The sequence below is a fragment of the Drosophila novamexicana genome, unplaced genomic scaffold (assembly GCF_003285875.2).
Source record: "Drosophila novamexicana strain 15010-1031.04,08,12 unplaced genomic scaffold, DnovRS2.1 tig00000770-arrow-pilon, whole genome shotgun sequence".
Taxonomy (NCBI): domain Eukaryota; kingdom Metazoa; phylum Arthropoda; class Insecta; order Diptera; family Drosophilidae; genus Drosophila; species Drosophila novamexicana.
This window is the reverse complement of record NW_020824821.1, coordinates 946,349-959,597: the sequence shown is the minus strand read 5'-3', so window position 1 is coordinate 959,597 and position 13,249 is coordinate 946,349. Positions and strand designations below refer to the sequence as shown.

Genomic DNA, 13,249 nt, shown 5'->3' with positions numbered 1-13,249 from the left:
TTGCGGCTAATAAATCCGATTTCCGTTTTGTTTCGAAATAAATTGCGAGCGAGGTTTTGTTGTTGTTTTGGAGGGTTTTGTATGCACCGGAAATGGTTCTCGGGAGACATCAACGTACAACGGGCAACCAACAGCAGCTGCTTTCAGCCGGATGTGCTAAATTAGCAGCTGCAATGGGCACGCCAAATGCACAACAAAGAGACAAACACACGCGCACACAACAACACACGCACACCCACACTCTCACACAAACACAGACACATGACCTAATTTAGCAAGTACAGCCAAGGGAGCTGCACTCAAGTGTTTGTGAGATACCCTGTAAAGAGAATAGCTGTGCAGCGATTGCCCAAAAGTAGGCAATAAAATAGAAAGAGATTTTAAGCAAATGTTTGGACAACAGGTAAAAGAGCCCTTAGCTTGGATGACCCAAAGATTTTAATTCTGATTCCTTTTAATTCCTATTCATATTCTTTTGATTCCTTTTCTCTGATTCCTTTTAATTTATATTCCTTTTCCTTTGATTTCCTTGAACTTTCCATTGTACTCATTTAACCAAACTGTCCTCAAGAAAAACAGACCATAAATACAAGTGTATATTTTTTCTCATTACAGGGTATCTCTTCGTGGTTTCATTTTAATGATAGACATAGAATATCTGTCCTGAACATGCCATTATACTCATTAAATTAATAGTTGCATATAAGACATGCGTAGATCTGCTTGTTTCTGTTTTACTCATTACAGGGTATCTCCCTGCCTGCTTTCGATAATATGTGCAAAAAATCTCTCTTGAGCTTTGCATAATGCTCATGAAATAAATATGACGCTCATTATAAACAGACCAAAGCCATATCCTCCCATTTTCTACTCATTTCAGGGTATCTCTCTTTTTATGTTTAACGCTATATGAGGAATGTCTCTCCTCAACCTTCAATTATACTCAATTTAGCAATACAGCAATAGGACTCATCAGGTTATTGCAGGGTATCTTTCTGCTTCCTCTCAACGATATATATATAAATTCTCTTTTGATCTTCCCATTATACTTATTGTATCAACAGGCTCTCGTTAAAGCCAAAATAAAAACCTATTCTCAGATATTAACTCATTACAGGGTATCTCCTAATTCGGTATCTCTGACAACAAATCGTATGAATTTAGCACTCACCTGTACATCAAAATTTTGCTGCTGTTGCTGCTGCTGCTGCTGCAAGAGATTGCCTGAAGATTCCATATGATTGGGTCCGCCTAACTGTGCGCCCTGATGATTCAACATGGGTGACTGACAGAAAGAGACAGATGGAACATTATGCTAGAGCCAGTGCTTGTCAAACTGGTGCTGCTGCTCACCTGTGCGGCCATTGGCATTCCGGCACCAACTCCATTCATCATCGGCGGCTGCAACTGACTCATCTGCGCTGCCATCTGCTGATGTGCATAGGCAGCTCCACCGCCTCCGCCGCCCACCGAATTGTTTCCCATGCCATGACCCTGGCCATGATCCATGAGCATGTGATTGAAGTGTGGCATTTGTGGGAAGCCGCCATGGTGTGTTGGATCCAGTAAAGTGGGTGGGCGTGGCAGTGTCTCTTCAGCGGGCGATGGCTGACGGGAGCCGGGAGTGCGGCTGCAAATTAAAACGATAAGGGAAAAGAAAGAAAATTACAAAAATTGCCAAAGTTTATCATACACTGCTTAATTTAGACAGTTAGGTTTGAGTGTCATTGGAGCACACCACGTACAGTTGTGATGTCACTGTAGAACTTGTTCTCTACAGTTTGACACCCACTGCGCATATCCCTTAAGTTTAATTTCACTGTGCAACAACTTGCATGCCTGTTCAGTTTAGCAGCCACTGTGCCAAGTGCTTAGCACAGACAGCAACCTAGGCAGTTTAAGAAACTAGCCGTGACACGCACTGTACTAAAAATACATTTAGCACTCGGCATTCAAACTGTGCGCAAATGTTTAGTTGTTGAAAACCAATTATAAACAAATTAATCACAGCTAATTGGACTTTTTAAACAAATTTGAACTCGATTGGGCGACAATTAGGCGCTGCTTCAATGCATATTTTTACAGTTTTGAAGTCACTGCAAGACACTGCCACTCTTGTAAACAAGAGACTTAAGCAGCAAACTTGTTGAGATTTATTGTTTGGCAAGATGAATTGCGGGTAGAGGGACATGTGGTTTATGACGTCAGCAGAAAGACTGTCGCCAAAACAGCAGCTGGCAATGTTGCCATAAATTTAAAAAAATAAACAATAAATTCAGACGGATTTTTTGTTTGAAAATGCAAATTTCATTAAGATATATACAAATAAATCAATACATTATATATATACGCGACTGTCTGTGTTAATTAATGAATTTGTCCGTTTTTAGGCTCGCCAACAAAATTTGTGCAGTGACCGTGCAACTGTATGCGTCTGCTTTGTTGACTCACACGCGCACTTTCGCCGTCTCGCTCTAACATGCAGTCAGTGCGAATTGGCCATAAATTAACTGTCGGGTCATTAACACCAAACACGGCAACAACCACTGCAGTGGCTGCGTAACTGTAACGCCTGAGTGACTAATCCTCAAGCCGAATGGGCTATGTTTAACCAGCTGCTGCTCAAACTGTAAACTATACAGCACGTGCTTATAATTTCCCCAAAACTGTAACTAATTTCATGGCTTACAACATTTTGATTAATTTTAATCAATAATTGCGCCACACAAAATGTTAAAAAAAAAATTAATAATAGGTTTGTTTTTAAGTGTCTGTCGACAAAATGCGGACTTGTAAAATTACCCTGTCTTCATCATCTACTCTTTCTTAGCTTCGAATTTCCCTTACTTTAATTCCGCATTTTCATTTAATTTAATTTTCAAAATACATTTTTTTGGGTCATGACTCTCAAAGTCATGCAAAATATCCTCTTTAATTAATAAAAAATTATATGAAAGATGAAAAAAGAAGATCCGTAATTTATTTTCAATCTATTGTGGACGTCAATATTTGCATTAAACCAACATTTAAAGTGCTTCAGAGTGTTTTATTATTCTGTTTTGAACATCTAACAACTTAGCTCTGTAAGCTCCTCAAACTTGGTCAAAACTTTACTGATTTTGATAGCGTATTTCGATTTTGATCATGATTTGGCCTTTTCTTAATTACTTTTTAAGTAAATGCATTGCTTTTATTGAAGAAACAACTTTTTTTTGGCCTTTTTTATATTCCTACAAATATTTTGCCTAATATTCAAAAAATGAAATTTTTCAGATGTAAGAAAAGAAAACCCCACTCAATCTCCAAGTGAATCTATATATTAAACCCATCTATACTCTTAAACTTCATACTGAATATTAAATTAAATTCATCTTTATTCTGAAGCCTCACACTGACTCTCCTATCCTATCAATATTGTAATACATTACAGTGACTCTTAAACTGCATATCTATGTATAAACCTCACACTGACTCTAAAACTACATGTATTTTTTTTTTAATATGAAAAACTCCCGCTGAATGTCAATTTGAATCTATATTCAATACTTATCGACATATATATAAAAAGCTAACGCCGACTCTCGAACTGCATGCATTGAAAACTGTAAGCAATGACATATATGAAAATAAGCTTGAATAAGCAAATACAAAATACGATACGCTATTTGTGTGAGGTCAGTTCCATTGGCAACACTCCACATTACAGGCCCAAACGTTGACCAAGAATCAGAATCAGAATTCAAATTTCGCTTATACAATAGAAAAAAAGAGAGTGAATAGCAAAAGAAATGTTTCACTTTCAGCGGCAGCCAAAAGGAAAGTGCGCAGCCAAATGTTGATATAAAGGTCAGTGGAGCTCATAATGTTGACCAACTTAGCAGACGGTTAGACGGGCGCGGGCAGACAACTGGCAACCAAGTCTCTGTCGAGAGTAGGTTGGGCGACAGGTGCTCCGGTGTAGTAACTGAAACCACACACAACAACAACAACAACAACAACAACAAAATCGCAAACTCGAACTCAAGCCCCCTGCCCAAAGTTGGTCAGCTTGGCTGGCTGTTGCCACAATTTGAAGCGAGCCGTTTGAATTTTCGCAACTAAATTTCATTACGCGGCGCGCAAAACGTGAGCAACAAAAAAAATTAGTCGAATAAAAAAAATATATATATATAGAAAAATATTTATAAAAAATTAAACGAAACACAAACGCAAACTAATCGAACAAAATGCTATACAAAAATAAGACTCAATAGAGCTTAATATACATTTTTGTTTGTTGTTGTTGCTTGAGTCAAAATTGTTGTTGTTGTTGCTGTTGCTGCTGTTGTTCCTGTTGTTGCTGTTATTACTGTTGTTGTTGCTGTTGCTGCTGTTGTTCCTGTTGTTGCTGTTATTACTGTTGTTGTTGCTGTTGTTGTTGCTGTTGTTGTTGTCGTTGTTGTTGCTGTTGTTGTGTTCGCTATTGCCGTTGATTACTTACATCATAACCGTTATTACGTTTGGCATTGAAACACGTTTTGGCTGCGCCGCCGACACCGGCAATGAAATTGCAGCAACAACAACAACAACAATTGAAAGAGAAAACCGGCAAAGCAGAGCAACAAAAAATAAGAACAACAAAACCAACAACAGCCTGAAAAGCCAACCACAACTGGTTTTTGTTTATGGTCTGGGGCTAGGCTTTGCAATTGCCCACAAAAACTTTATAAGGCCTGAAATTTTTGGCAGAGCTTGTTGTAAACGGCTATTTGAAGAGATGAAAACGAATTGCTATTCAGATTGAAAGAGAGGGAGAAAAAGAGAGATAGATGGAGTGAGTAAGAGCAGGATATGAAGAGACAAAGCAGAAATAAGGCCGAAGCTATGAGGAGGGGAGAGAAGAAAACAATCAAAAGAGAAAAGGAAAAATGATAGCGAGAAAAAGAGAGAAGGGAATTAATAATGAATAAAACGCAAATGAGTTGGTTAGAGAAATAGAAGAAAGATAAAACGGAAGAGAAAAAGGGAGAGGGAGGAAGAGAGGGAAAAAGATAGAAGAAATGAGAGAGGAACAAAGAGAGCAAGAGCGAGAGATAGACTGAGAAAACGAGAGCAAGATAAAAACAGAGATAAGCCCAGACAGAGGCAGATGATATAAATAACGAACAAGCGAGAAACCTATGGAGAAAGAGAAAGAGAGAGAGAGAGAGAGAGAGAGAGAGAGAGAGAGAAAGAGGGACAGCGAGGCAGAGACCGATAAAGATATATAGAAAGAGACTGCCAAAAAGCAGAGACAATACAGAGAGAGTTATAAAATGCTCTTTATAAAATTTAATACTCATTTCGTTAGTGCGATTCTTTTTAATTCTCTCTATATAATTCGATTATTTTTAATTTTTAATTCTGCTTTGTTCAGCATTCGTAAACGTTTCATTTAAGTTAAAAAAAAGAGAAAACTGTGCAAATATCATAAAGAAAAGATGACCAGCAGGGATTTGAAGATCCATTTGCTTAGTGTTCAAATATTAATGGGTAAAAATATAATTACCAAAAAAAAAAAGAACACATCTTTAAGGAAATTCCCGTCATAAGAGCCGAAAGATTACCAAGCACAGCTCCAAAGCTCGTACAGCTGTCAAGTAGACTTAGAAAGTGATGCCAAAGGGGCAAAGACATAAAACACTTGACAACTGAATCATCTTTTTATATGAGAGTGCCCAAAAAATAAACGACAGAAAATAAGTACAGCAAAGCGAGAAAGAATCAAATGTGGGCCAAGTATGCAGCAAAGGCGACACAAGTGGGTGTTGACTCAACGGATCTCAACGGACAGCAGTTGGAGAAAAATTGAACTCCGTCATTTGCCGAATCAATAAGAAATATCTCCCAAAATCAATTCCGGACTGTGGGCAGAGAGATTGCATTTCATAGATATTTTTATTACAAATGGATATTTCTTGCGACATGAAAATAGAAGCAGAAGAAGGGGAAGTCGATGGAAAATTAAAAAGAATTATACGAAAAGTAATTGACAGTCAAGCTCAATGCAATTGGCTAATATATATATATAGAAATTCCATGGGATTAACAAATAAAAAAATATATAAAGATTGATTAATAAATCGCACATTAAATCATGAAACAGCTCTATTTTCAAGAACAAAATGATATAAGTATCAAAATAACACATCTATATGGAGCAACAACTCTTCTTTTTCTGTAGTTTCTCAGTCTTTGGGAGCGTGCTCCACATGTTATACCCCCCCATGTTATAAGTCTAAGCAACCAACTGACGCAACTTCAGAACTCTTAGCTGCGCCCCTCTGGCCCATACAAGAACGTGCCATGGGGACCTTGAAGAAACCAGTTTGCGAGAGAGACATGGCATAGGCATAGGCTTAGCCATTCTAATGTCAATGCCATTGGCCAGACTTGAACTAGACACTGGAGACAGACGACCGAGCGGCGGAAAAGTTGATCAGTTATCTGGTTAAACATGGAATTGTCTAGCTAGGCTGTCTACTCACTTGAATCCCTTGTCATCGTCGATGCCATTGACGACTCCATTTGTGTTTGTGACTTGGTCGTCCTTCTTTAAACCATTTGTATCAACCGGAGAGTTTGCCTTTTCCTTATCATCGTGTGACTGCAATAGACATACGGGCATATATTATTTGATATATTTCGTTATATAACTTGAGATCAAAGTTTACCTTATCATTATCGTCAAATTTTAAATTGCGCATACGCGGCTCCAAACTGGACAAGGGACTCTCCTTGTTGGTGGGTGAGCCGCCCAGAACAAATTCAACCATCTTAACGCATGTTGAATCGCGGGGGCTGTTGGGGAGAAAAGAAAATAAGGAGCGATTAAAAACAAGCTAAAAACCTAACAGACTTAGAATCACGTAAATTAATAACGTTTAAATGGTTACGTATTACGCGTTTCCTTTTACGTTACAGCTTACGTTAGCAACGAGATATTTCGGATCTTACGTAACGTAAAGCAACATAACGTAATTACTGGATAGTGTATACGTATTACTCTCACAAAATCTCACCTCAATATGCCCGCATTGCCGCTGTTCGAGTTATCAGAAGCGCCGCCATGCGGATAACCACGTGGCCTGGGCGGTGCCAGAATATTCTCGGCCTGTGTAGACCATGTGTGATCCTTCCAAACGGACGAGTGATCGCCAACACCGGGTATCTGCAGAGGATTCAATGGGCCGCCTGGTGTGCTGGAGGCGCCACTCTTACCATCCGACTTCTCCCACAGCTTCTTAGCAGTCGATGTGGTAATCTGCAGGAGAGATAGAAAGGAAAAGGTAAAATTAGAAAACAAATTTCAAATGCACATTTTCTATGGCATTAACGTGTCAGAAGCAGCAGGGCAACCAAGTTTTCCATTTTCCATTTTAGTGTTGCAATTGAATTATTAGTAACATCAATAATTTACCGCAAAAATGCGAACAGGCAAACCCCCTTCCCACTTCCCCCTCCCCTACTAAACTGCATGCAAAAGCAGGCGTCCAGTAAGCTTCCTGTTGGGGCACGTCGTACACTTCCTGCGATTGCTGCATTCTGCTGACTGTGCTGATAACTTTTGCTTGGCTTTAGCAGCTTATGCCACACTGAGTCCGAGTCGTGTCCAGCATTGCAAAGTTTTTACAATCCTCAACTTTAAAGCAGTCCCTCCGTCCGCCCATTTCCGCTCCACCACTAGTGACAGCAATCCTGCAATCCTGCAGCCTGGTGCAGAGCGCATAGCTAATGAAATCAAATTAACTGCAGTTGGGCCTCTAATGAAAACTACGTGACAATTGAATTCGCATTTCAGTTGCAGTTAATTAGGAAACAGCTGATGAACCATGGGAAAAACTCAAATTTGCGATAGGTATATGACCTTTAAGATTACAACATATCTCCGTTAGAGATAATTTTCTGATAAGCAGAAATTGAATTTCATAATACGTAAAGCTTACTAAATAAAATAAGGATACTTGAAAACCATTCCATTCCATTCCGTCTTCATTGGTTCTTACGTAAATTATACGTTAGGTTACGTGAAGAAAATTATTTGCTACGTTACGTAACATTAAATAATCAAAATAAAGATATAAAAAAGTATACGTTTTGGGCATTTATCCTTTAGAATAAGTTGGATATGTAGACATTGAGGCAGCTGTTAAGGTATGTAGTTTGCAATAGCGTTCTACACAAACACAAGTTGCCTAATTTAATATTCATATATTAAAATAACTACGTAACGTCTTACTTGATAGATGTTTGTTAAAGGATATTTACATTCCGCCAATGCAGAAAGCATAATAATATAAGTTACGTAACGTTAACGCTTATTTATAGTAGACTTGTTTACTGCGTTCTTTCACAGTATTTGGGCCACTGGCCTCCAAGCAGAGACCACAGTGCATCTTTTTTTTCTAGAGACATAAATCATCTGAGGTGGTCAGTAGCGATTGGGCGAGGCGATGTCCCCCAGCCAGGGAAGAAGCGCATCAAAGACAGACGCCAGACAGCAGTTAGTTACATTTCTCCAGCTGTAAATCAAGCAACTTATGAGAAGCTTTGCCGTTGACAAACTGACACTGCAAGTGCACAATGCGAAAGAGAGGGATGTAGAGATAAAAATAGATAGTAAGAGAGATAGAGGGAGAGAGAGGCAGACAGTTGGACAGTTGACGGGTTGCTTCATCAGTCAAAACAGCTGCCGCAACTCGAAACCATTTGTGGCAATTTTGTCTTTGGTCACCAGCGATATTTATTGGCGACTTTAAGAGAGGCAAAGAGTAAGAGTGAGATAAGGAGAGCGAGAGAAAGAGGGAGAGCGACAGAGAGGGAGAGCGTGAGCGAGAGCAAGAGAGAGAGCTATAACAACTGCAGCATTTAACACGCAACTAAGCTATGTCCAAGCACTTTTGAGCTTATATGAAAATCAGATCATAATACTAATATCCCCTTATTCACCCACCCACACATACACCCCCGCCAAGCTCGACAAGCTTTACTCAGGGGCCCTGCACATGCGTTAAATTTGCCTAATTAACTTTTATGCTACATGAGTTTTTATTATTGCGAAAGGCAATATGAAAATTCCCAAGGCATTTGCGTTGTCATAATGCGTCAACGCGACGCGTGCCACGTGCCACATGCCACAGTTTCCAGTGTTGCCACATATAGCTGGCAACATCATTTTAAATATTTGATATGCCCATCACCCAGCACATTTACGAGGCAACAGTTGAGCAAAGTCAACGACGCGAATCCCATGAATTAGGCAGCACTTCCTCGAAGACACCCTCCTCCTGCCCCTACCACCTACCTACCACTTTTCGATAATTTGTCTCCTTGCGAGGAGTTTCGTTTCGCTTTTCATTGGGCGCCATTAAAAACGACTTATTCGAATTGAATTTCGCATGTGAAATGCAAGTCGGTTAGGCAAAATTTCGAAATTTAATTGATTTTGGCCTCAAATGGAATGGAAATGTAATGGAAAACTATTATTAAGTAAAAACACAACTTACATTTAAATTAAAAGCATTGAATAATATTTGATGCTAACCTAACCTGGCCTTACTTTTAATATGGCCTAATTACTTTAGACTTCATATATAAACTTGCCTGAGATTTAAACTCGGCCTGAAATCTTTTTATCTTCAATCTCTCATTATTAAATTTAGTAAGACATCTAACCAAACACACAGAAAATGGGCTCTTGTGTGCATGCTGTACTTTCTTCGTAGTTTGACGCTTACAATTCCCAACAAGCTAACGCTTTGAAAACGTTAAACTGCGTTTGCAATCGTAGAGTAGATAGCAGTCTGCCTATGTTAGAGCCAGGCGGTGCTTGCAAAGTACCAGCTAACTTTTAATGTTTATAACTTGTTGATTGATTAATAAAATTAACTAAAAAATTCAACAAACATAGAACTCGAGCCGGCCTGTGGTAGTATTTCTTGACACATACAAATCCCTTACTCTAATCAATTTCACATCGAATGATGTCTTGTGCCATTGTTCAGAATCTCATGGCTGCTGAAACACTTTTTAGAGGTGGGCAATGACAACCTTGCGCCAAAAATTTCCAACAAGCCAAGCCCAAAAGTGGCAAAAAAAAAAAACTCTTCCGCGACACAAACTGATAAACAACCACAAAAAGGGCATACATTATTTGTTTGTTAGCCCATATTTGCGCAGTTCAAAACTATAACTAAAACAATGCAGACGCGGCCCAAAGGAAAACAAACACCATAGATAACGAACATGAGATACCCTTCCGGCAAAAAGGCAAAAATATCAGATTTCCTCTTAGGGAAAATATGCAGCCAGGGTAACTAAGGAAAGACAAACTTTAGAAAATATTTACATAAAATGCAAAAATATGAGTACATTATAGTATGTGACAATGCACTCATATCTACTATTCATAAGCACACTTTTCTAGGGTATGCAACAACAATTGCTTGGCTAAAAGCGTGAAAGCGTCATCAAAAAAAATGTTGCTGCCAACTGGGCCTGTCGCACAGATTGCTCAAACACTGGCAACAACAACAACAGGAAAGATGTAGATAAACAATAACGGCAAAAACAACAAATATTTTAAACTAGTTTAACGTAACTAAAAGGCGTATGCGCAATATGGGTCATCTTTATAGAGACCTCCACTCTCGCCGCCCACCCTCCAATCACGCCCACACAAATATTGAATGAATATTAAATTTAAAAAAATGAATACAAAACTAATTGCAGTTTTTGTATATAAAATAATATATAGAACAATAAATAAAAATGCGGCGCTTGACAAAAATAAACAAAAGCAAAGAAAGTGTCCGTGTCCGTCGAATACTACCAACTGCGTGATACCCTGTTTATAGTGCACGCAAAGCATTTTAAGCCAATAAGAACAAGAGTATTTCGAGTAGCTGCAGATTAAATAAACTACATTTTTCAAGTAGTCCCCACTCAAAACAGAATTTGGTGACTCGTGTGCTCTAAAATGGGTAATCGAAGAATTTAACCGAAAAATATTGTATTACTACATATACTCCACCCTTTTGCCCATATATTACAGGGTATTAGCCAGAAAAAATTACGCTATTTTAGCATTTTTGGCGCCTTTCATTCAACAGAGCAGCGCGAAAAGCCGAAAAGTAAAAAAAAAACGTTTTGCATAAATAATGCAAAAATACATTTTTTTTAAAATGAATAAGCAGCAGAAAAAGAAACATCAACAACAAATTGAAAGACAAACGAATGAGTCAACAAAATGAGTGGAGAAAAATCAGAAAAGTGAGAGCCACCCCCCTTGTCAACGCCACACACACATACATACACATACACACACACACGCACATAGTTGAGCTGAAAACGGCTCAAAATAATTACAAAAAAGCCAAATCGTTCATTAACTTGTCCTTGAATATGAAGAGACAACAACAACAACAACAGCAAGCAGAGCGTGAGTGCAAAAGCGCGACTGCAAAAGAGAGAGGCAGTGTGTGCGAGAGGAGAAGGCGGGGGGTGTGGGTGGCCGCACGGCTAACCGGCCCTAAAAACATGCGTGAGACAACAAAGCGACGACCAAGAACGTGCGTACAAAGCAAGCGACAAGAAGAACAAGCGACGGACGAGGCGATGCGATGCGGCGCACAAACAACAAATCACGTTAAAGAAAACAGCAGCAGCAAAAGGAACGCAAAAAGAGCGCGACGCAAAGAGCGTGAGCTAGCGAGTGAGTGAGAGGGAGACAGGCAAGAGGGGGTGCCATAGGCTTGTCAGCAACAACAACAGCATAAAATTTGAGCATAAAAACGAGCCGTAAATAAAAGCAGAAAATTGTATTTAGTTTTTGCTAAATTAAGTTAGCAATTTTGTGGTTTGTTGTTGTTTTTATTCTTCTCCTTCTTCTTGCTTTTCAGGCCTGTTCTGGAGAGTTGAAAATGTTTTTATATTGTGTTTTTTATCGTTCTTTAGAAAATGTTGGAATTTTTTTGCAAAACGGAATGCGAATGTGAAAGACATGGTGAAAAAAGAGTGAAAGGGTGAACATTTTTTGGCAATACAAACGCATGGCTCTAATTTTCAATTAATTCTAATTTAAAATAATAATAAATACAAATTTTATTGTGGAAATAATATAACATTAACAAGAAAGAACGACTATTTGAGGTACAAAAACTAATAATATATTAAGAAAAAAAATTCTAATTTCCTAATTTCATTCAAAAAAAAAGAACATAATTTCGAAATCTGATAAAAGTTAAATAATTAACTATATATACTATAATAAATATTATATTTAATAATAAATAGTATACAAAATAAAAAATACAAGAAAAAATTCTATTTCAAGACTTTCTCGATATTTAGCTTTGAAAACTAGCTTCATTTTAATACACCCATTTAACAAATTGAGCTATAAAACAAGTTTTTTAATTAGCATATACAAAAACATGTCTGAAATGTAATTACGGCCTTCACGTCAGTCTAATAACCAACAATACCAATGATATCTTTAAAGCAGGCGAACTCTCAAAGAAAAACAAATGCAGCGTGGAACTCTGAAGAGGCGTCATAACAAACATAAAAAAATTAATGTCTAACAACTAGGCAAACAATGCACTTGACATATTTATTAGACACAAAGAAAAAGAGAAAAAACATAAACAAGACTGACCAAAAACATTAAAATGTTGTTATATTTTGTGCACGCAAAGCGGTTGACTTTGAATTGTTCGTTTTGGAGATAATACCCTGTAAAAAGTTAGCTGAACATAAAGAAGAGCAACCCAGGCAAGTTAGACAACAAATAAAACTTTTAATATATACCCGATATATATCGACTAAAGCTTAATTTTTTTAATCTAAATCTAACTAGTAAATTGACTATGAAATACCCTATAAGTCTAAAGGAAGATATTGATGAATAAGGTGTTTCAATAAATAATAAGCGCACATAAATTTCAAATATATAACCTGTATTTACTTTTGTTTTACAGGCCTTTATGAAAAATAAAATTGAAGTGACGACGCAATACCCCGTAAAGCGAAGTATATATAGATATAGATCAAGATGATAACACCACCATTTAAAATTTATAGATACACCCAACATTATCCCAGAAATTACTTTCAAGAAGTTAACAGCTATATGTATATATAAGGCACAAAATTACCCTACATTTTTATTATCCCAGAAATTACACTTAAAATGGTTGCTAAAATATATACCCTACATTTCTAAACCGAT

General features: G+C 37.8%; 1 protein-coding gene across 1 annotated transcript in view; it reads right to left on the bottom strand.

The window, feature by feature from the left end:
• LOC115763872 (maternal protein pumilio-like) overlaps positions 1 to 13,249 on the bottom strand; it is a 74,435-nt gene that overhangs the window by 42,675 nt on the left and 18,511 nt on the right. Inside the window, exons 3-7 of the mRNA XM_030706650.1 lie at positions 7,041 to 7,282; positions 6,693 to 6,819; positions 6,507 to 6,625; positions 1,354 to 1,630; positions 1,172 to 1,285 (exon numbers count right to left, since the gene is read on the bottom strand). Of these exons, the coding sequence (XP_030562510.1) occupies positions 1,172 to 1,285; positions 1,354 to 1,630; positions 6,507 to 6,625; positions 6,693 to 6,819; positions 7,041 to 7,282 (879 nt within the window). The remainder of the gene's footprint in view (positions 1 to 1,171; positions 1,286 to 1,353; positions 1,631 to 6,506; positions 6,626 to 6,692; positions 6,820 to 7,040; positions 7,283 to 13,249) is intronic.